Below are 25,193 nucleotides of genomic sequence, written 5' to 3'. Positions count from 1 at the left end.
TCTTGTGGAAATGTTGAGATGAAATTAATTACCTGCATCATCTCAGAGGGAGGCGAAACGGTGCATAAAGCCCATGCAGGTAGACTACAGACAGGCATTAATGTAACACACACATACACATGCACGCATGCACACGCGCGCGCGCGCTCGCTCACTCACACACACACACACACACACACACACACACACAGCCTCTCTCACAGTTGCCTAGTTAAATAAAGGTTAAATAAAAAAAATATACAAAAATACAAAATACACGCATACACGCGCGTGCACTCCCACGGCGAAGGGGAATCACTGAAGCTTGGATTTCACGTCGAGACGCTCTTGCCCAATGCAATATGTTGCTAATCTGGCTGCGCGTTGAATCATATCAGAGAGCCGCTTCATGTTTATCAACGTCAACCAGGGAAACCAGAGGCGGTTTTATCTCTTGCCCGAGCTCTCTCACTTTTTAACAAGGACGTACATAGCCCACGCGTAAAACCTCAATAGGACACGTGTAATTTTGAGTCAGAACGGAGGAAATAGAAGCAGGTTTTCTTCTAGGTTCTGAATAACACGGGTGAAGTTTTGATTCATTAGAATCTGCAACGCATCGAACGCTTATTGTCAAAGTGCATGTGTTTTTTAGTAACAAGAAGGAACGTTATAGCAATTTCTTAATTTCGGAAATTCAAAGCAACTATTCTTTGCAAGGGGTCCTACAAGTATGTATGATATCAACATGTTTGTACTACTAGATTCCCATCTGGACCTCCTTTAGATTTGTAGAGATCTGTGCAGTGATTGAAGTAGTTTTATGTGTAAACCTTTTCCCCTTATTGGAATAGTTCAAACATAGACCCTCTGGTTGACACTTTCCCTTTACCAATGATGTCAAATCTCGGATTTTAAGATTTTCAGAGAATGGTAAATGATCGATGGAAAATCATGAACAGTGTTTCAGAACTCGAAGATGGACATCAGCATAAATCTCAGGTAGGCATTGCATGCTGCAAGTATTCATTCATTGCTCTGCTCTGCTCAAAAACAAACAAAAAAGCCGGTGAAAAGCCTGCAGGTACAAGAAAGTATTTAATAAAATGGCATTAATATTATAGTGGCTCATAGTATTGCATAACTATTGCACATAGTTACACATAGAAAACGAATGACCATTTTCGTGGGAAATAAATGTGCCTTTGTAGGGAAAGCCATAGCCTACCTATCACGTACGGTATAGCTAATGGTCCGACTTTAAAGTTATGATAATATGATGTGAATTCAGTGTTAAATTCCAATAATATATGATTTGCTGGTAGATCCATAATGGTGTAGGCCTATTTATTTAATTGCCTACATTCATTTATTGTAGTCTATTCATCAATTGTTACTGGAGCGCTTGAATTGATGATGATTTCTAATTGACAAATGGAAAGATGTCCAAATGATCCATGGAGAAACGGAAATGGAAGCCCTCTCTACCGTTGGGCTTTCCCCCCTAGCTTGTCATATTTAGAAATTAAAATAGGTTGACCATTCATTGTCGGTCCACTTACTCTACGATTTGTGCATCTATTACAACATGAGCCAGCTGCAAATCTGCATATTTTTGTTCTTTTTATAAATGTCTGTGTGATGTGATCCTCATTAAACAGTTCCTTATGTCACCTATTAGCTATATACTCGGTAAGGGTACTGTATACAGCCAAGTTACCGTTACTCATTGCGGATCTATTCCTCGTGTTGTCATTTTTCTAGTTTTCTATTATTTATCATTTCATCTATCTGCATTGTTGGGAAGTAAGCATTTCACTGTAAGTCTACACCTGACGTTTACGAATCATGTGACAAATACAATTGTATTTAAATTGATTTATAACAGTCACTGTGAATGAGTGAGAGTACTTCTTTCTGCTAGTTAACCATCTCAGTGGAGTATTTGGCATTGTGGAATGGCGTGCATAGGTTGGGCTAGGGTTGTCAAGTAGTATTCTTTAAATGTAGTATAGTGTCTGAGATGATACATGTTGGCATGATACTCTCTTCTCTTCTGGCAGTACAAATATAGCCCATAACTATGTTATAATTAAGCCTAATTTTAATTATGTAATAAGGCACAAGTGTTGTATATGGCCAATATACCACGGCTAAGGGCTGGTCTTTACACACAACGCAACTCGGAGTGCCTGGATACAGCCCTTAGCCGTGGTAAATTGGCCATTTACCACTAACCCCCGAGGTGCCTTATTGCTATTATAAACTGTTATTGCTATTATAAGCTATTATAAACTGGTTACCAGTAATTAGAGCAGATAAAATACATGTTTTGTCATACTCATGGTATATAGTCTGATATGTCAGCCAATCAGCATTCAGGGTTTCAACCACCCAGTTTATAACTATGTTTATTATCACTGTGTGGTTGACTGCTACAAGGCTTTATGTAAAACTGTAATCGTTGTAAAGAGTGCTCGTCTACAACTGACTGGAAACTCTGGCTTTGGTTGAGACGAAGGAGATGAGATTACCGTTCTGTCTTATAGAGTCTGCCTCCATTCCTCACTGTTTGCTGTGACCAAGTGTTGTAGGCCTATCTACAGTATGAGCATTTCTGGAATGCTGCAGCAGTTGGCACATATTGTTAGCCAGCAATGTATTTATTTTGTGGACAGATCTTCTTCAACACCTTTACAGTATATCCTGTGAGTGATACAGAAAATGAATCAGTGAAGTTAATGACCATGCATTTAGGGCATGCTGAGTTGACGGGGAAGGTTAGTGAAGCTTTTGGACTTATGGCTGTGGATAGTTCCACATGGCCTGTCTGTACATTGGACCAGTTATGTAGTGATAAAACTAAATAGATGGGTAAACTCTTATCGCTGGTCGCAGTGAAAAAAGTAACACTCCCTACACTTTCCGCAAAAGTTGGTAAACTGTCAAGCAAAAATAATTGTGGGTAAACTGTGTTTCCTTGCATTTACCCTCCACTACATCACTGCGTTGGACTAAATTAAGTATAGCAGTCGAGAGGCAGACATGAGAGTAGATTCTTGGATGGAAGTTATCAGCCTTATGAGGCCCAGTAAGATTGAATTTAACTCCATATGTGGCCTTGATGGTACGGTAACACACTGACCGCAGACCAGGGAGCATGGACGCACACAGACAGACAGACAGACGGACAGGCAGACACTCCACACACACACACACACACACACACACACACGCACACACACACACACACACACACACACACACACACACACACACACACACACACACACACTCTCCACACACTCTCCACACACTACACACACACACACACACACACACACACACACACACACACACCTGATAACTGTCTGTCCTTCTTTTGGCGTAATGAGAGAAGAAAGGGAATCAATCCATCCATCTCTCTCGCTCTCTCTTGCTCTCTCTCGCTCTCTCTCTCGCTCTCTCTCTCTCGCTCTCTCTCTCTCTCTCTCTCTCTCTCTCTCTCTCTCAGAGTGCAGTAGTTAGGCCTATAATAAGTACTCCACAGGAATTAGTACTGTATTATATGCTGGAGTTTCAAAGGTAGCCTACATATTGTTCTCATGTGCTCTCTGTCACATGTCAGTCAATCCTAGCTATTGTCTCCTTTCCTAGTTTGATATGTCTTAAAGGTAGACTCAGCCATATAACAACATGGTGGTTTCCTGCTTACAGATATCAACAACAATAGACTTAAAATCTACCAAGACAGCATTTGCTCTTCCAATTTGCTCCCTCCCTTGGGGCATGCCCACTTTGGGGAGAACGAACAGCGGCTGTAAGCAGGAAGTTGCCCGGTTGTTTATAATGTCATATTACTGAGTCCACCTTGACCAATATATTCTGTTTCATGACAGCAGCCATTTGATCTGTGTTGAATTTGTTTATCATCACATGACCTTCTGCTAAGAAATGTATAACAGTGTTTCAGAATTTAGAATTTTATATGTAGCGTTTAGCCTGTGGTTTTTAATGACATGATAATGATATGAGTGAACACAGCAAACTTCAGTGAGCAGCACAATGTTGACGAAGTTTGATGTCTGCAGAAAACATAATTACACACCCCTAAAAAATGTAGAATAATAATAATAATTACACTTCAATGAAGTCAGACAGCTCAAGGTTAATGAGTAGTAACATTACCTGGAAACAGGAACTTTTATTTCCACCTTAAAGGGATGTTTTTATTTCTCTGCATCAATTTGAACGCCACAGGGTTACTTTTTGTCACGTCCTGACCATAGAGAGCTCTTATTTTCTGTGGTAGAGTAGGTCAGGGCGTGACTGGTTTTTTTTCTAGTTATTATTTTCTATGTGGGGTTCTAGTTTAGTTTTTCTATGTTTTGGTGATTTGTATGATTCCCAATTAGAGGCAGCTGGTTATCGTTGTCTCTAATTGGGGATCATACTTAAGTAGCATTTTTTCCACCTGTGGGTTATGGGATATTGTTTATGTGTAGTTGCATTGTCGTCACGTTTCGTTTATTCTTTATTGTTTTTGTATTTTGCTTAGTTTCACTTTCTAATAAAAGATATGTAACGCTACTCACGCTGCGCCTTGATCCGATCATTCCAACGAACGTGACACTTTTACACCAAACTAATGTAACTTGATGGCAGATGACGATAACTTCGGCATGTGTGTGCGCGTACACGTGTGTATGTGTTTCAGCTGGGGACTGGACTGTGAAAGCAGACGCTGAGGAAGTCTTACAGGGAAACATGAAGCGGAGATATCAATAGGGGCCCCTCCTCTCCTAATGTCTCTTAGACAGTTATCTCTGGGAGATGGCTCATTAGAACATCCTGTCCTGCCACTGGCCCATCCACTGACTAGCCCACAATCTGCCAGCTCCCATTTGCTGCACGGTCGGACCTATTAAGATGTCCCAGTACGCCCACGTTACTGTCGTCAGTCTGCACATGACAGTATGGAAATGCTGGATTGTTGTGTTTGCGTCTGTTGCATTAGCTTCTTATTGTATAAGCCAATTGATCCAAGATGTGGATATAGGATGAATTGATCAGATGTGGATATAGGATCAGTCATTCACCATTTACCATGAGGAATCCATTTTTAGAGTAAATTGTCGCTAGAATATGCATCTACAGGCTCAGGCCTCCTTGACTAAATTGGTACAAGTTATGGGGTTATTTTCTAGAGCAGTGATAAGCAAGTTAACGTTTAGTCACCGAAGCGGCAGACAATCGCATCTTCAGCATTGAAGCGAAAAATACTCAGGCTAAAATGTCAAGAGGGTTATAATTTGAGCTACCTCTACTGCCAATGCACACATTTTCCACCCTTTTCTCTCTTCTTCCCTCATTCTGATGTCCAACCATTCTTTGTTCAATGTGTTTTTGTTTTTTCATATTCAATTTGACCTTTTTTTATATACTGCTTTGGTAACAACCTGCCATTTCTACCAAGCCTAAGGGAACCCTGAGGGCTCTTAAAGCGCTGTTATCACAGACGCCAGGGATCACCCTGGTGTGAAGCCACCCAGAGGAGGTGCAAATGGCTTTGACCTGCTCCACTAGCCGGTCAGCAATCAGTGAAAGGAGCATCAACACATACACACACGCACACAGACACATGCACACACACACACAAACACACACACACACAAGCTGTTAAAATAAGAAGAAATGACGGCGTAGTAGAGAAACATTAATTCTGTTGATGACTTTTGAGTGGACTTGGCATCTGTCCCATCAGATCATAGACTGATAGACTGCCAAGCCCCATAATCTATTATGGACAATCGAATCAGGCTTTACAGTACATCCTAAAACTCTTACTAGCCATGTCAGTCTGTCAGACCGGCTTCAAGTCATCACAGTTCCAATGTGCCAACCTGACATCTAAGCAGAGCAGAGATTTTTGGCTTCAATATACGTTGATTAAAGATGATGAATATAATAGAGAAGTCACTTGTTGTTGCCTCTAACACCAGAGATACAGTACATTCCAACAGACTGTAGTCCATAATGTGTATCTGAAAACTCCAAATATTTATTTCCAGTGGTCTCTGGATTCTAGACTTCACTCCTCTGCATTTGGTATGGCCAACATCATATACATTTCTAAACAACACATTGCTATGCAATGTCTCTGTGATGCCCGGCTAATGCATTCTGCTCTGATTAATGCCGACCTATAAACATGCTGTGAGCCACTAACTGAAAAGAATGGATTACTGTGATTACCTCCAGTGGCTGAAACTGCCTTCCTTTCCTTCCTTCCAATGATAAAATGTTTCCATTTGCTTTCTACTTAAATGAGCGCTTACTGTTCATTTATCTTCGTAGTTGCAGGCAGGGCTGGGTCAAGGCGAGGGATAAGAAGATATATATTTTCTACCGAGTGGTTGGTATTCATTTGATCTTACGGCACCATGGCTCCTAATGAATAGTCCTCTCCTGTCTGCTCTCCACCACTGATTTCAATGTGAACTTTGAATTAGAATATAACTATTACAAACTCTATTAACTCCTGCCGATTTATTAATGAAGATTATATTTTAACGGCAAGACCAAATGCTGCATTTAGATGAGGGACGCAAAAACCGGCATACCAGTCGGCATAGTGGGACAAGAAAGCAAGAAAGACGATGATGACAAAAGCAAGCCAGCATGACGGGATGTGTTCCTATGGTGATTTCAGGAAACAAACAGTACAAATCAACATCCGGTAGAGAACAACACTACAGCAGATGACAAAAGTTGAAATATTTGAACTCTGGCGGCAAGTCCCGTATACCGTAGTGGCTGAAGGCATTCACCGCCAGACTCAACGGTATTTACCATCGTTCTCTCATTGAAAGCAATGACATCACGTTTGGCATCTAGCGTCTACCTCGTGCCATCTAACCGCAGCGTAATTCTATATTACAGTAGGAGGTTATGTGGTTCAGCATGTAGACAGTGAAATTTAATGAACAACGGTTTAGACCATTCATCCATCTAAAACTCCAAGGATTTAGAACAAAATTCTCCCAAAAGCCACCCAGTATGTGAAAGAAACCGATTAATAGCAACTTTCCTTCTGCTTAATGTAATAACTTTGAAAAGCGCACAGCCACCCCCCACTCAGTGACTATTATTAGTTTTTCACTCCTTTATACACGCCAGTGTACAATTCTCTACATCCTCGTGTTATCTTCAACACCGCGGAGGCTGTGAAAGTATACCTGGTGCCACAACACTCCTGAGTAACAGTCGGGGTGGATGTAGCTCATCACAAAGCAGTTGAAGTGGGAGGGAGGGTGTTTGATGTGAGACTTGTACCTCGGATGCGTTGGAGTGTGGTAGTACAAGGCAGGGTTGAGCAGCAAACCTTCCCCTATAAGAGCTCTCTAAAGCACAGGGAGGATATGTTGAGTATCAGACCTGTGGAAGTGGTCTCGGGAGCCCGGCTCCAGCCTGCAAGACAAATCGCTTTCTCCACACTTGGCTGCCTGTCCTTGGAGTCCTCTGACAGAGGAACCTGCCTGCACACTGGGGGCTACTGGAGTTGGAGACCCGGTCTGTCTGAACAGGAACTGTCTTCAGGCAGAGAAGGGCAAAGGAACAGAGGCAAAAACATAACTATATTGCAGAGTAGGAACACCTACATTTAGGCACATTGCACACATACACACCAGTGTGTCCAGTAAATGCATATAGGGGAAACACTGCACATACACACACACACACACACACACACACACACACACACACACACACACACACATAGCCAAAAACACACACACAAATACACAGAATTGTATACAAAGTACCGATACAGTCCTATTTCTGCAGGTGTTTACCTGGTATTCATTGAAGGTATAATTCATCCCCAGAAATAAAAATCATGAAACTCCTGTCAATTTGGTGAGAGCCTATTTTCTATCAGTGGGTAAAATATAAATGTTCCCCATGATTTAACTTCTAAGTGGTCCGTCTGTGAAATCAGGAAACCATGTAGGAAGTTCCAACTAGGAAAGCAACATAGCTACATGGTTCTCGTCACTGGAGATGGGGGTAACACACCATCACATTTCATAACGCTTCAAAAAATGACCTGCACTCCAGATCGCCAAATCAGCCCATAGATAGTATGGGCATACTTGTCTAGAACACATCCATCCCTTTATATCATAATTGAAATATATATATATCTATATTTTACCTTTATTTAACCAGGTAGGCCAGCTGAGAACAAGTTCTCATTTACAACTGCGACCTGGCCAAGATGAAGCAAAGCAGTGCGACACAAACAACAACACAGAGTTACACATGGAATAAACAAACATACAGTCAATAACACAATAGAACAGTCTATATACAGTGTGTGCAAATGACGTAAGATAAGGGAGGTAAGGCAATAAATAGGCTATAGTGGCAAAATAATTACAATTTAGCAATTAAACACTGGAGTGATAGATGTGCAGAAGATGAATGTGCAAGTAGAGATACTGGGGTGCAAAGGAGCAAAAATGAATAAATAACAGTTTAGGGATGAGGTAGTTGGATGGGCTATTTACAGATGGGCTATCTACAGGTGCAGTGATCTGTGAGCTGCTCTGACAGCTGGTGCTTAAAGTTAGAGAGGGAGATATGAGTCTCCAGCTTCAGTGATTTTTGCAATTCGTTCCAGTCATTGGCAGCAGAGAACTGGAAGGAAAGGCGGACAAAGTAGGAATTGGCTTTGGGGGTGACTAGTGAGATATACCTGCTGGAGCGTGTGCTACGGGTGGGTGCTGCTAGGGTGACCAGTGAGCTGAGATAAGGTGGGGCTTTACCGAGCAAAGACTTATAGATGACCTGGAGCCAGTGGGTTTGGCGCCGAATATGAAGCAAGGGCCAGCCAACAAGAGCATACAGGTCGCAGTGGTGGGTAGTATATGGGACTTTGGTGACAAAACGGATGGCACTGTGATAGACTGTATCCAATTTGCTGAGTAGAGTGTTGGAGGCTGTTTTGTAAATGACATCGCCGAAGTCAAGGATCGGTAGGATAGTCAGTTTCACGAGGGTATGTTTGGCAGCATGAGTAAAGGTTGTTTTTTGCGAAATAGGAAGCCGATTATAGATTTATTTTTGGATTGGAGATGCTTAATGTGAGTCTGGAAGGGGAGTTTACAATCTAACCAGACACCTAGGTATTTGTAGTTGTCCACATATTCTAAGTCAGAACCGTCCAGAGTAGTGATGCCGGACGGCCAGGCAGGTGCGGGCAGCGATCGGTTGAAGAGCATGCATTTAGTTTTACTTGCATTTAAGAGCAGTTGGAGGCCACGGAAGGAGAGTTGTATGGCATTGAAGCTCGTCTGGAGGTTAGTTAACACAGTGTCCAAAGAAGAGCCAGAAGTATACAGAATGGTGTTGTCTGCGTGGTGGTGTCCTCATGACAAAGTATATATTTCGCTTAGATGTGCTCAATCTAAACAGTGTACCAAATGATTAAACTCAGTTTCCCTTCAAGTACCATCTCTCAATGCACCCTGTGTGTCTGTGGGAAACGTGGGAATGGGCTGTTGTTGCCATAACAACGTGCTCTGCACTCGTTATGGTCAGAAAGGAAGTGCAAGTTGAACTCAGTGAGATAGACACCTAAATTGATAGTGACGTTTGTTTAGGCGATTTTACAGCTAGCTAACTACTTCACATGCTGATATTGACTTTGGTATTATTGTGTGTAGCTACGTTTGCTAGCTAGCCAGCCAGCCAAGAAAAATAGCATTGCATTGTGGGTTTTGGAGTTGACTTCAACAGATTTTCACAAGGATTAGCACATGTTGCAACCACATTTATTTAACATTTTAAATTTGTTCACAAATTCTTTTTTCTACACATATCATTTAACACTGTTTAACACTGTTAGGAATTAGTGGTTTGGGGTGGATTATCCCTTTAAGACATTTGAATATAACAATTGGTACATTCTGGCACTTACTTAATCATTTTTTGAAGTAACTACCTCATCCCAAAAGTTGCTTGTTTCAATTAATCACAAATAAACCAAACCATAATTCTTAAGTATGTTTATCATTTTGCATGTTCTGTTAATACTACTTAAAAATAAATAGCACACTGTAAAGTAAAGTGTAACGAATGCTTCCAGCTGTTGGGATCTAAAGATTTTAGCAGTTGTGGTCTCTGGTTAAAATGAGACATGTCTGTTTTTCTGCATCAGATGGGTGAGTGGTGTGTACTATATTTTCCTTTTGGACTATCACAAAAAAAAAAATTCTCATTGTAAAAATGCAGTATGTCCTTAAAGAACAGAGTCATCCTTAGTTTATACCAGAATGGTCTGCTAAATTGATGAACAGAACAGTTAGTGGTTGCAGAGTAGTGGAATTTAGAGCCCGACCGTTTTTTTGGACCCGATACAGATTCAGATTTTTTGGGGGACAAAACTTACCGATACCAATATATCTGCCGATATACTGTTTTACGCTGGGGAAATTAAAAGGTGTAATTTTTGTTCAAGAAATATGCTTCAATAGTTGATTTCTTATATTGTGAAATTTATGACACATCATGAGGATGGCCACAAGTTTTTCGATAAGCATGAGATTCCCTTTTTTCATCCTATTGACTGAATAAAGGTTATCGGTGGAATTATTGTCCAATACCGATGTAGCGTTAAAAGGCCAATATCGTCCGATAATATTGTGAAATGATATATCGGTGGAATTAAAATAAAACAAGTTATTCCCATAGTGGCTCATAATTTCTTCCTTTAATGAGGTGAACATTTTGAGGTACCCTCTGTTCATATTTGCATTTGAATGGCGATGCATCATACTTACTGCTTACTGTACATTACCCCTTAGTTCCTCTACTCACCTGATAAATATGCATCCGGCCATCCATTCTTTTAACATTATACAATAGCAGTACAGGTTAGCTTAGCCACAATTGGAATCAAGCTCTTTCCTAATAATTACTGATATACAGCCATTCCCATTGCACTCACTATCAGTTTCTCGATTAGACACAATCTCCCTACCACTACCACTTAATGGATGTATCGCTCAATATTGTCCTAAATAAGCTCTCGCTGTGGCGTGATGACAAGGTGCAAATATCAGTGATGAAATCCAATGAATGCTGAAACAGAACAGCAATGTGGCTTGTGTGTTTTCCCCTCTTGGCTAGAGGATCAGACTAACACACACACAAGAGGGAGTCTTAATCACCCAGCTGCGGAGGAATAAGTCGACTACTGAGCCCGGAGCACAAAGAGTCCCCTCTGGCCATTTCATTAGCTGTGCTAGACCGTTTAAAAAGACAAAGGAGACCATGTCACAGCCCCACGACATAATGTGTATTTTTGTACGATATCTTTATTAGGTTTGACAGTTTGTTGGTTACTGGTGAAACTAGTCAACATGAGAATGAAGAAAGCTTGGTAGCCAGCTATCAATATACAGTGCAGATGTAGGATCTTAATTTGATCACGCTGTTGCTTGAGAACTTTCCTGCAATGCAAGACATTTAAAATTGTAGTGTATTGAGGTTTAAAAAGGCTTCTGAAGTTACGAAAAATGTATCAACCCCTACAAAAATGTCCATTAATTATAATTAACATTTACTATTGCTGCAGGATCCTTTTTTCTGCTGTAGCAAACTGGCTCAAATTACAATCCTACATCAGTATGGCCCAGCTTTGCACTGTATCTCTGCAGCTTTGTCACTTCGAAGTAAGCCCAGTAGGAAATATGCCTAAAGCCATTTTAAAGATCAAGGGTAAGCCTCAGCATCTGGTCTCCTTATATTACAGACCTATTTGTAGGGATTGGTGCTCTTCCAAAGAATTATATGTTAGGATACAGTATGAGACATCCTCCTCTTGATTCGGGCAAACTCTGATAGCTTTCTGGGATTATTCTCCCATGGCTCTGGTGTCCAAAGATCAAACTGTTTTCTTAATTTTTCCCCCGTGCCCTGCAGCCCTCCCTTACTATGAAAGTTTTATATTGACTTTATACGTCTGGCTTAGGGGTTCGGATGACCATGTGCTAAATGTACTCTGGCAGGCACGTAACCAGAATAGACCATTCCGGGGGCAATATTTACCATTTGTTAGATGTTAAACAGACAAGCATGAACTGTGTCGTCGAGTGAACAGTTCACTCGGTATGCATGGATGAGAATCATAGCATGTCAGTGCCAGCACGGTCACAGGGAGGCAACCAGCTCCCTCTTGAGTATGCTTGAGAATGTTCAATGTTTGTCTTGTAGGTGAGCAAATTCACCCCTCTTATCTCTGGCACTTTCTGCCAACTGCTGTTTCCAGATAGATTACTGTCAGATTGAGTCCACTGTATGTGTGGTAAGAACATTAGAACGGCTCACCATGACTGACAGGAAGTGTGCTTTAACATGAATTACCGTCCCAAGCAGAACACAGGATGTCAAAATCTGAGGCAAAAACAACAACAACATATGTTTGGCTGCTGTCCTGGTTGCTTTTTTACCCCTTACTGTACACAGGTAGTGGTACACATTCTGTGACATTGACTGTGTCTGCATCTGCTCAAAGACTGATCTAGACCCCATGGTCTTTCCCCATTCCCAAGTGGAAGACCAACCACCCTCGACATCTAAACTGACATTCTCGAACACAGGGAGTGACCTTCTAGAACACTGAGAGCAGTCAAACCTCACGACAGCAGGTCAGTTAATGGTTGTAACAGCTTCACTGAGGAGTGGCTGTTACATTTCCTGTATGATTTTTTTATATTTGGTAAATGTTTCCCATAAAAAAATTATAATAAATGCAGCTCCTCTGGTAATTTTATTTGTATTTATTAGAGATTCCCATTAGCTGCTGCCAAGGCAGGGGTTCAAACACATTAAAGCACTTACATCTCACATAAATCAAAGATTAACAGTACATCACATATCATTATTACACCACTACATACGGTGCATTCGGACAGTATTCAGACCCCTTGACTTTCTCCACATTACAGCCTTATTCTAAAATGTATTAAATTGTTTTTTCCCCCTCATCAATCTACACACAATACCCAATAATGACAAAGAAAAAACTGTTTTTTTTTTTACATTTTTGCAAATATATATATAACTATGACATTTACATAAGTATTCAGACCCTTTTCTCAGTACTTTGTTGAAGTACCTTTGGCAGTGATTACAGCCTCTTCTTGGGTATGACGCTACAAGCTTGGCACACCTTTATTTGGGGAGTTTCTCCCATTCTTCTCTGCAGATCCTCTCAACCTCTGTCAGGTTAGATGGGGAGCGTCGCTGCACAGCTATTTTCAAGATTCTCCAGAGATGTTGGATCGGTTTTAAGTCCGGGCTCTGGCTGGGCCACTCAAGGACATTCATAGACTTGTCCCGAAGCCACTCCTGCTTTGTCTTGGCTGTGTGCTAAGGGTTGTGGTCCTGTTGGAAGGTGAAGCTTCGCCCCAGTCTGAGGTTCTGAGCACTCTGGAGCAGGTTTTCATCAAGGATCTCTCTGTACTTGTCTCCGTTCATCTTTCCCTCGATCCTGGCAAGTCTCCTAGTCCCTGCCACTGAAAAACATCCCCACAGCATGATGCTGCCACCATCATGCTTCACTGTAGGGATGGTGCCAGGTTTCCTCCAGACGTGACGCTTGGCATTCAGGCCAAAGAGTTCAATCTTGGTTTCATCCGACCAGAGAATCTACCATAAAGGCCTGATTGGTGGAGTGCTACAGAGAAGGTTCTCCTTCTCGAAGGTTCTCCCAACTCCACAGAGGAACTCTGGAGCTCTGTTAGAGTGACTATTCTCCCCCAATTGCTCAGTTTGGCCGGGCAGCCAGCTCTTTGAAGAGTCTTGGTGGTTCCAAACTTCTTCCATTTAAGAATGATGGAGGCCACTGTGTTCTTGGGGACCTTCAATGCTGCAGACATTTTTTGGTACTTTTCCCCAGATCTGTGCCTCGACACTGACACTGTCTCGGAGCTCTACGGACATATCCTTTGACCTCATGGCTTGGTTTTTGCTCTGACATGCACTGTCAACTGTGGGACCTTATATAGACAGGTGTGTGCCTTTCCAAGTCATTTTCCAATCAACAGAGTTTACCACAAGTGGACTCCAATCAAGTTGTAGAAACATCTCAAGGATGATCAATGGAAACAGGATGATCCTGAGTGTCGTGTGCTCCCTCCCCGGCCTCTAGGTCACCAGGTTGCTCGTTATGGCTTACACCTGTCACCATCGTTACGCACACCTGCGCGTCATCAGACTCACCTGGACTCCATCACCTCCTTGATTACCTGCCCTATATATGTTACTCCCTTTGGTTTCTTCCCCATTGTTTCTGTTCCTGTGTCATGTCTGTGCGTTGTTCGTGTTTCTTATTTTGTATTATGGTGTGTTTATTTATTAAAACACTCACTCCCTGAACTTCTTCCTGACTCTCAGCGCACATCATTACACTGAGCTCAATTTGGAGTCTCAAAGCAAAGGGTCTGAATACTTATGTAAAGAAGGTATTTCCGTTTTTTTTATACAGTTGCAGAAATTTCTAAACCTGTTTTTGCTTTGTCATTATGGGTTATTGTGTGTAGATTGTTGAGAAAAAAAATATATGTAATCCGTTTTAGAATAAGGCTGTAATGTTACAAAATTTGGCAAAAGTGAAGGGGTCTGAATACTTTCCGAATGCACGGTATCTACAATATAAAATGTATTATACCACCATACAGCAATATTATAATGTACTGTCTGTGTGTAGAGTGCGTGTGCTAGTGTGTGTGTGTCTGTGTGTGTGTGTGTGTGTGTGTGTGTGTGTGTGTGTGTGTGTGTGTGTGTGTGTGTGTGTGTGTGTGCGAATGTGTTTTTCTGTTCCTGTGTGTGGGTGTGTGTGTGTGTGTGTCTTCACAGTCCCCACTGTCCCATAAGGGGTATTTTTATCTGGTTTTTAAATCTAATTCTACTGCTTTCTTCAGTTACCCGATGTGGAATAGAGTTCCATGTAGTCATGGCTCTATGTAGTACTGTGCATCTCCCATAGTCTGTTCTGGATTGGAGGATTGTGAAGAGACCTCTGGGTTCTTGTGTGGTACGCATGGGTGTCCGAGCTGTGTGCTAGTAGTTTAAACAGACACCTCAGTGCATTCAGCTTGTCAACACGTCTTACAAAAACAAGTAGCTCCGGTTTGGAGCGAGCAGTCGCACTACGCTTCACTCCACAGGTAATATTACACTTCACTACATTACAACGGTTTGATTTGTTTGATCTGAGCAATTTTTTCTTAGCTAGCTACATAGCCGTCTTTGTATCAAAGATAATCGTGTAGCTTAGAGTAATTATCGAAGTTAGCTATCTTCGTCCTCCTAACGTAGTCATCACTGCTAGCTAGCTAGTCAACACTGCTAGCTAGCCAACCAGCCAACTTCCACCGACTAGCAGCACTGTAGAATCTATTACATTACAACGGAACGACTTGACTAGTGTAGTGTTAGTGAGCCAGCTACATAGTTGTCTTTGCTGTCTTTGCATCTAAGATAATTGTGTAGTTTAGAGTAATTATTAGTAACTAGCCAGCCGCGACGCGACGCCAGACTTAGTCAACACACCTAGTCTTCATTAACCCACTGCTAGCTAGCTAGCCAACCGTTACCGACTAGCAGCGCTGTAGACACTAATACTTTACAACGGAACGACTTGATTAGTGTAGTGTTAGTGAGCCAGCTACATAGTTGTCTTTGCTGTCTTTGCATCTAAGATAATTGTGTAGTTTAGAGTAATTATTAGTAACTAGCCAGCCGCGACGCCAGACGTAGTCAACACACCTAGTCATCATTAACCCACTGCTAGCTAGCTAGCCAACAGCTAGCCAACCGTTACCGACTAGCAGCGCTGTAGATACTAATACTTTACAACGGAACGATTTGACTAGTGCAGTGTTGGCTAGCTAGCTACATAGTTGTCTTTGTCATAGCTTGATAATTGTGTAGTTTAGTAATTACCGAGGTTAGCTAGCCAGCTATTGCCGTCCCCCGCGACGCCATTTTTCCAAACCCAGCCAACTATTACCGACGAGTAACACTGTAGAAACTAAATACATTACAAAGGAAAGTCTTGATTAGTGTTATGTTAGCTAGCTACAAAGTTGCTTTTGTATCATGACAAGGTGTAGTACTGAAACTATCGAGGTCATCTAACAAACCACACCAAACCAGCTACACGTTCAAACAAAGTCAACAACGCAGCCACTGCTAGCTAGCCTACTCCACCAGCCAGCAGTACTGTATCATTTTCGTCATTTTAGTCAATAATATTTTTTGCAACGTAAGCTTAACTTTCTGAACATTCGAGACGTGTAGTCCACTTGTCATTCCAATCTCCTTTGCATTAGCGTAGCCTCTTCTGTACCTTGTCAACTATGTGTCTGTCTATCCCTGTTCTCTCCCCTCTGCACAGGCCATACAAACGCTCCACACCGCGTGGCCGCTGCCACTCTAACCTGGTGGTCCCAGCGCGCACGACCCACGTGGAGTTCCAGGTCTCCGGCAGCCTCTGGAACTGCCGGTCTGCGGCCAACAAGGCTGAGTTCATCTCAGCCTATGCTACCCTCCAGTCCCTAGACTTCCTGGCGCTGACGGAAACATGGATCACCACAGATAACACTGCTACTCCTACTGCTCTCTCCTCGTCTGCCCACGTGTTCTCGCATACCCCCAGAGCATCGAGCCAGCGGGGTGGTGGCACTGGAATCCTCATCTCTCCCAAGTGGACATTCTCTCTTTCTCCCCTGACCCATCTGTCTATCTCCTCATTTGAATTCCATGCTGTCACAGTTACCAGCCCTTTCAAGCTTAACATCCTCATCATTTATCGCCCTCCAGGTTCCCTTGGAGAGTTCATCAATGAGCTTGACGCCTTGATAAGTTCCTTTCCTGAGGATGGCTCACCTCTCACAGTTCTGAGTGACTTTAACCTCCCCACGTCTACCTTCGACTCATTCCTCTCTGCCTCCTTCTTTCCACTCCTCTCCTCTTTTGACCTCACCCTCTCACCTTCCCCCCCTACTCACAAGGCAGGCAATACGCTTGACCTCATCTTTACTAGATGCTGTTCTTCCACTAATCTCATTGCAACTCCCCTCCAAGTCTCCGACCACTACCTTGTATCCTTTTCCCTCTCGCTCTCATCAAAAACTTCTCACTCTGCCCCTACTCGGATGGTATTGCGCCGTCCCAACCTTCGCTCTCTCTCTCCCGCTACTCTCTCCTCTTCCATCCTATCATCTCTTCCCTCTGCTCAAACCTTCTCGAACCTATCTCCTGATTCTGCCTCCTCAACCCTCCTCTCCTCCCTCTCTGCATCCTTTGATTTTCTCTGTCCCCTATCCTCCAGGCCGGCTCGGTCCTCCCCTCCTGCTCCGTGGCTCGACGACTCACTGCGAGCTCACAGAACAGGGCTCCGGGCAGCCGAGCGGAAATGGAGGAAAACTCGCCTCCCTGCGGACCTGGCATCCTTTCACTCCCTCCTCTCTACATTTTCCTCTTCTGTCTCTGCTGCTAAAGCCACTTTCTACCACTCTAAATTCCAAGCATCTGCCTCTAACCCTAGGAAGCTTTTTCTACCTTCTCCTCCCTCCTGAATCCTCCTCCCCCTCCCCCCCTCCTCCCTCACTGCGGATGACTTCATCAACCATTTTGAAAAGAAGGTTGACGACATCCGATCCTCGTTTGCTAAGTCAAGCGACACCGCTGGTCCTGCTCACATTGCCCTACCCTGTGCTTTGACCTCTCTCTCCCCTCTCTCTCCAAATGAAATCTCGCGTCTTGTGACAGCCGGCCGCCCAACAACCTGCCCACTTGACCCTATCCCCTCCTCTCTTCTCCAGACCATTTCCGGAGACCTTCTCCCCTACCTCACCTCGCTCATCAACTCATCCTTGACCGCTGGCTACGTCCCTTCCGTCTTCAAGAGAGCGAGAGTTGCACCCCTTCTGAAAAAACCTACACTCGATCCCTCCGATGTCAACAACTACAGACCAGTATCCCTTCTTTCTTTTCTCTCCAAAACTCTTGAACGTGCCGTCCTTGGCCAGCTCTCCTGTTATCTCTCTCAGAACGACCTTCTTGATCCTAATCAGTCAGGTTCAAGACTGGGCATTCAACTGAGACTGCTCTTCTCTGTGTCACGGAGGCTCTCCGCACTGCTAAAGCTAACTCTCTCTCCTCTGCTCTCATCCTTCTAGACCTATCTGCTGCCTTTGATACTGTGAACCATCAGATCCTCCTCTCCACCCTCTCCGAGCTGGGCATCTCCGGCGCGGCCCACGCTTGGATTGCGTCCTACCTGACAGGTCGCTCCTACCAGGTGGCGTGGCGAGAATCTGTCTCCGCACCACGTGCTCTCACCACTGGTGTCCCCCAGGGCTCTGTTCTAGGCCCTCTCCTATTCTCGCTATACACCAAGTCACTTGGCTCTGTCATATCCTCACACGGTCTCTCCTATCATTGCTATGCAGACGACACACAATTAATCTTCTCCTTTCCCCCTTCTGACAACCAGGTGGCGAATCGCATCTCTGCATGTCTGGCAGACATATCAGTGTGGATGACGGATCACCACCTCAAGCTGAACCTCGGCAAGACGGAGCTGCTCTTCCTCCCGGGGAAGGACTGCCCGTTCCATGATCTCGCCATCACGGTTGACAACTCCCTTGTGTCCTCCTCCCAGAGTGCTAAGAACCTTGGCGTGATCCTGGACAACACCCTGTCGTTCTCCACTAACATCAAGGCGGTGACCCGATCCTGTAGGTTCATGCTCTACAACATTCGCAGAGTACGACCCTGCCTCACACAGGAAGCGGCGCAGGTCCTAATCCAGGCACTTGTCATCTCCCGTCTGGATTACTGCAACTCGCTGTTGGCTGGGCTCCCTGCCTGTGCCATCAAACCCCTACAACTCATCCAGAATGCCGCAGCCCGTCTGGTGTTCAACCTTCCCAAGTTCTCTCACGTCACCCCGCTCCTCCGCTCTCTCCACTGGCTTCCAGTTGAAGCTCGCATCCGCTACAAGACCATGGTGCTTGCCTACGGAGCTGTGAGGGGAACGGCACCTCCGTACCTTCAGGCTCTGATCAGGCCCTACACCCAAACAAGGGCACTGCGTTCATCCACCTCTGGCCTGCTCGCCTCCCTACCTCTGAGGAAGCACAGTTCCCGCTCAGCCCAGTCAAAACTGTTCGCTGCTCTGGCACCCCAATGGTGGAACAAGCTCCCTCACGATGCCAGGACAGCGGAGTCAATCACCACCTTCCGGAGACACCTGAAACCCCACCTCTTTAAGGAATACCTGGGATAGGATAAAGTAATCCTTCTAACCCCCCCCCTTTAAAAGATTTAGATGCACTATTGTAAAGTGGTTGTTCTACTGGATATTATAGGTGAATGCACCAATTTGTAAGTCGCTCTGGATAAGAGCGTCTGCTAAATGACTTAAATGTAAAATCTAAATGTATGAAGTCAATCCATCCTCCACTTTGAGCCATGAGAAATGTTTATATTTTATTAATGTTAGCTCTCTGTGTACATTTAAGGGCCAGTCGTGCTGCCCAGTTCTGAGCCAATTGTAATTTTCCGAGGTTTATCTTTGTGGCAGCTGACAAAACTAAGGCCTGTAGGACATTCCTTGTTGATAGTGTTGTTAAAAAGGCAGAGCAGTGCTTTATGATGGACAGACATCTCCCCATCTTAGCTACTGTTGCATCAACATGTTTTGACCATGACAGTTTACAATCCAGGGTTACTCCAAGCAGTTTAGTCATCTCAACTTGCTCAATTTCCATGTTACTCATTACAAGATTTAGTTGAGGTTTAGGGTTTAGTGAATGATTTGTCCCAAATACAGTGTTTTTAGTTTTTTAAATATTTAGGACTAACTTATTCCTTGCCACACATTCTCAAACTAACTGCATCTCTTTGTGTTGGTGTGTGGGCAGGTTGATATTTATTGGGATGAATCTTGTTCTGGATGCAAAGTTGGGCAACTTCCACTAGATGGGCCAGCTGCAAAGTCAAAAATGTACTATATATCATAAAAATGCATGAAAATATGAGCTTTTTGGTCTTAATTTAAGGTTAGGCATAAGTTTAGCAGTATGATTAAGGTTAAGGTTAGGGTTAGGTTTAAAATCAGATTTTATGACCTTGTGGCTGTGCCAGCTAGTGATACCCTTTAGAGCTGCCTCCAGTACGAGGCCTCCCAATAAATATCAACCTGTGAGTGTATGTGTGTGTGTGTGTGTGTGTGTGTGTGTGTGTGTGTGTGTGTGTGTGTTCGAACCAGGCCTTTTCGGCATGTACAGTACTGAAATTAAATTGCTGCTGCGTCAGCCTCGTATACCCAGCCGGCAAGGTTTTTGATTTGGTGCCAGGCTTTTAGCATGAGACACGTATCCTGGACCCTGTGCACCCTCCCTGTACCCATAGCATGGGTACACCATTAAGGCCAGCACCCCTGCTCATGTCACACCAGAGGGTCATGACCTTTATTATCCCTGCCTCTTTTTAATGGTGCAGAGATCTGAGCTAGCTTCCCCTCTGCCTCCCTCCACATAGACTGTGTCTGAAATGCCACTCTATTCACAGTATAGTTTGCACTACGTTTGACCAGAGCCCAGGGTGCCATTTCAGACGCACCCTAGCTTCCGCTCTGACACATAGAAACTGTAATGCACTTGAAGACATCCTGAGTACAAGCATGCTCTGTTTATGTGAGGGCCGCAGCTCAGAATTGCTCAGATTCAAGGTTATCTGCTCAAGTGGATTATTGTGTGTAGTGTTTCAGGCTGAGTCGTGATCTGGGAGCTATTAAACCATCGCCTGACAATGAATAGCCTGATAGCCTCCCAAATAGCATGGATCAGCATTATGTAGTACAAGCATATATACTGGCCTTGTGCAGCAGAATACAGTGCCTTCAGAAAGTGTTCATACCCCTTTACTTATTCCACATTTTGTGTTACAGCCTAAATTCAAAATGGATTAAATTATGAAAAACAGAAAACATGTTTTTAGAAATGTGTGCAAATTAATTGAAAATGAAATACAGAGATATCTAATTTACATAAGTAGTCACACCCCTGAGTCAATACATGTTAGAATCACCTTAGGCAACGATTACAGCTATGTGTCTTTCTGGGAAAGTCTTTAAGAGCTTTTCACACCTGGATTGTACAATATTTCCATTATTCTTAAAATAAATCTTCAAGCTCTGTCAAGTTGGTTGTTGATCATTGCTGGACAGCCATTTTAAAGTCTTGCCACTGATTTTTTAACCCAATTTAAGTCAAAATGTTAAAAAGGCCAATCATGGACGTTAATGTCATCTTGGTAAGCAACTCCAGTGTATATTTGTCTGTGTGTTTTAGTTTATTTTCCTCCTGAAGGTGTCATGGTTGTCGTATGATGAAGGAGCGGACCAAAGCGCAGCGTGTGTATCGTTCCACATTTTCTTTATTAAACTGTGAAACTATGCAATACATACTAAATAAACTAAAGAACAAAAACAACAAACCGTGACGAAGAGGTGAAACATACACTAACTCAAAAACAATCTCCCACAAACCCAGGTGGGAAAAACAACTACTTAAGGATGATCTCCAATTAATTGGAGATCATCCCAAAAAAGCCCAACATAGACATACAAAAACTAGAACATAACAACATAGAAAATCTAAACTAGAAAAAAACCTGTCACGCCCTGACCTACTCTACCATAGAAAATAACAGCTTTCTATGGTCAGGACGTGACAGTACCCCAACCTTCTCATCCCGCGGATCCTCCAGCAGAGGAGGCGGCTCCGGTTCGGGGCGTAACCCCCGCTCCGCCCGGCGATCCCTCCGGTTTTGTGTCACCGGACACTGGATCGTTGCCGAAGGACCCGGACCATGGATCGTCACCGGAGGTTCTGGACTGCAAACCGCCACTGGAGGTTCTGGACTGCAGACCGCCGCTGGAGACTCCGGACTGGAAGACGTCGCTGGAGGCTCCGGACTGGAGGACGTCGCTGGAGGCTGCGGACAGGAGGACATCGCTGGAGGCTCCGGACAGTAGGCCCTCTCAGGAGGCTCCGGAATGTGGGCCTTCTCAGGAGGTTCCGGACTGTGGGCCTTCTCAGGAGGTTCTGGACTGTGGGCCGTCTTAGGAGGTTCCGGACTGTAAAACGTTGCCGGAAGCTCTGGACTGGGAACTGTCGCCGGAAGCTCTGGACTGGGAACTGTCGCTGGAAACTCTGCACTGGGAACTGTCGCCGGAAGCTCTGGACTGGGAACTGTCGCCGTAAGCTCTGGACTGGGAATGCGCACTGGAGGCCTGATGCGTGGGGCTGGCACAGGTGGCGCCAGACTGGTAACACGCACCTCAGGGCGAGTGCGGGGAGCAGGAACAGGACACCCCGGACTGGGCAGGCGCACTGGAGGCCTGATGCTTGGGGCTGGCACAGGGGGTGCCAGACTGGTAACATGCACTTCAGGGTGAGTGCGGGGAGCAGGAACAGGACACCCCGGACTGGGCAGGCACACTGGAGGCCTGATGTGTGAGGCTGGCACAGGTGGCGCCAGACTGGTAACACGCACCTCAGGGCGAGTGCGGGGAGCAGGAACAGGACACACTGGACTGGACTGGAGAGACTCACTGGAGGCCTCGTGCGTGGAGCCGGGACAGGTGGCTTCAGACTGGTGACACGCACTTCAGGGCGAGTGAGAGGAGCCGGGAAAGGATATACTGGACCGTGGAGGCGCACAGGAGGTCTGGAGCGTATGGCTGGCACAACCTGTCCTGGCTGGATGCTCAGTGTATTGCTGCTCAGCCGGATGCTCAGCCGCTCTGCTCTCGCTGCCTCCACCTGCTTCCCCAGCAGGTTTTTGTATCTCTCCAATACTTGCTCCCAAGTCCAGTCTATTCTTTCTTCCAACTCCTCCAGAGACCAGGATGCCATCTCCTCCCGGGCACGCTGCTTGATCCAGTTGTGGTGGGAGATTCTGTCACGTTTGTCGTACGAAGAAGACCAAGGCGAAGCGTGTGTATCGTTCCACATTTTATTATAACTGTGAAACTATGCAAGACATACAAATAAACTACTAAACAAAATAACAAACCGTGACGAAGAGGTGCAACATACATTAACTCAAAAACAATCTCCTACAAACCCAGGTGGGAAAAACAACAACTTAAGTATGATCTCCAATTAGAGACAACGATGACCAGCTGCCTCTAATTGGAGATCATCCCAAAAAAGCCCAACATAGACATATAAAAACTAGAACATAACAACATAGAAAATGTAAACTAGAAGAAAAAAACCTGACACGCCCTGACCTACTCTACCATAGAAAATAACAGCTTTCTATGGACAGGACGTGACAGAAGGTGAATTTGTCTTCCAGTGTCTGGTGGAAAGCAGCCTGAACCAGGTTTTCCTCATAGGATTTTGCCTGTGCTTAGCTCTATTATGTTTATTTTTATTCTAAAAAAAACTCCCAAGTCCTTGCCGATGACAAGCATACCCATAACCTGATGTAGCCACCATTAAGCTTGAAAATATAAAGAGTTGTACTCAGTGATGTGTTGTGTTGGATTTGCCCTAAACATAACGCTTTGTATTCAGGACATAAACTTAAGTTCTTTGCCAATTGTTTGCAGTTTTACTTTAGTGAAAACAGGATGCATGTTTTAGAAAAAAATTTCAGTACAGGCTTCCTTCTTTTCACTCTGTCATTTACAGTTGAAATCGGAAATTTACATACACTCCACAAATTTCTTGTTAACAAACTACAGTTTTGGCAAGTCAGTTAGGACATCTACTTTGTTCATGACACAAGTAATTTTTCCAACAATTGTTTACAGACAGATTAATTCACTGTATCACAATTCCAGTGGGTCAGAAGTTTACATACACTAAGTTGACTGTGTCATTAAACAGCTTGGATATTCCAGAAAATGATGTCATAGCTTTAGAAGCTTCTGATAGGCTAATTGACATCCTTTGAGTCAATTGGAGATGTACCTGTGGATGTATTTCAAGGCCTACCTTCAAACGTAGTACCTCTTTGCTTGACATCATGGGAAAATGAAAAGAAATCAGCCAAGACCTCAGAAAAAATATTGTAGACCTCCACAAGTCTGGTTCATCCTTGGGAGCAATGTCCAAACACCTGAAGATACCACGTTCATCTGTACAAACTATAGACCACAAGTATAAACACCATGGGACCACGCAGCCGTCATACCGCTCAGGAAGGAGACACGTTCTGTCTCCTAGAGATGAACGTACTTTGGTGCGAAAAGTGAAAATGAATCCCAGAATAAAAGCAAAGGACCTTGTGAAAATGCTGGAGGAAACAGGTACAAAAGTATCTATATCCACAGTAAAACGAGTCTTATATCGACATAATCTGAAAGGCCGGTCAGCAAGGAAGAAGCCACTACTCCAATCCCGCCATAAAAAAAGCCAGACTACGGTTTGCAACTGCACATGGGGACAAAGATCGTACTTTTTGGAGAAATGTCCTCTGGCCTGATGAAACAAAAATAGAACTGTTTGGAGGAAAAAGGGGAGGCTTGCAAGCCAAAGAACACCATCCAAACCGTGAAGCACGGGGGTGGCAGCATCATGTTGTGAGGGTGCTTTGCTGCAGGAGGGACTGGTGCACTTCACAAAATAGATGGCATCATGAGGGCGGAAAATTACGTGGATATAATGAAGCGACATCTCAAGACATCTGTCAGGAAGCTAAAGCTTGGTCGCAAATGGATCTTCCAAATGGACAATGAACCCAAGCATACTTCCAAAGTTGTACTTCCAAAGGACAACAAAGTCAAGGTATTGGAGTGGCCATCACAAAGCCCTGACCTCAATCCTATAGAACATTTGTGGGCGAACTGAAAAAGTGTGTGCGAGCAAGGAGGCCTACAAACCTGACTCAGTAACACCAGCTCTGTCAGGAGGAATGGGACAAAATTCACCCAACTTATTGTGGGAAGCTTGTGGAAGGCTACCCGGAACGTTTGACCCAAGTTAAACAATTTAAAGGCAATGCTACCAAATACTAATTGAGTGTACGTAAACTTCTGACCCACTGGGAATGTAATGAAAGAAATAAAAGCTGAAATAAATCATTCTCTCTATTATTATTCTGACATTTCA

General features: G+C 43.9%; 1 protein-coding gene across 2 annotated transcripts in view; it reads left to right on the top strand.

Annotated features, from left to right (window-relative positions):
• Positions 1-385: 385 nt before the first annotated feature.
• Positions 386-25,193, top strand: part of fibcd1a (fibrinogen C domain containing 1a) — a 125,458-nt gene continuing 100,650 nt past the window's right edge. The window contains exons 1-2 of one of the 2 annotated variants that reach the window (XM_029717784.1): positions 386-710; positions 899-981. In XM_029717784.1, coding sequence (XP_029573644.1) covers positions 910-981 — 72 coding nt within the window. In that variant the 5' untranslated portion in view covers positions 386-710; positions 899-909. Of the gene's footprint in view, positions 982-25,193 lie in introns of both variants that reach the window. The other variant, XM_029717785.1, reaches the window with a different exon arrangement.

Source organism: Salmo trutta, chromosome 27, assembly GCF_901001165.1.
Source record: "Salmo trutta chromosome 27, fSalTru1.1, whole genome shotgun sequence".
Lineage (NCBI taxonomy): Eukaryota > Metazoa > Chordata > Actinopteri > Salmoniformes > Salmonidae > Salmo > Salmo trutta.
Note: the sequence above shows the minus strand (reverse complement) of the source record. Positions and strands in the feature narration are given on the sequence as shown.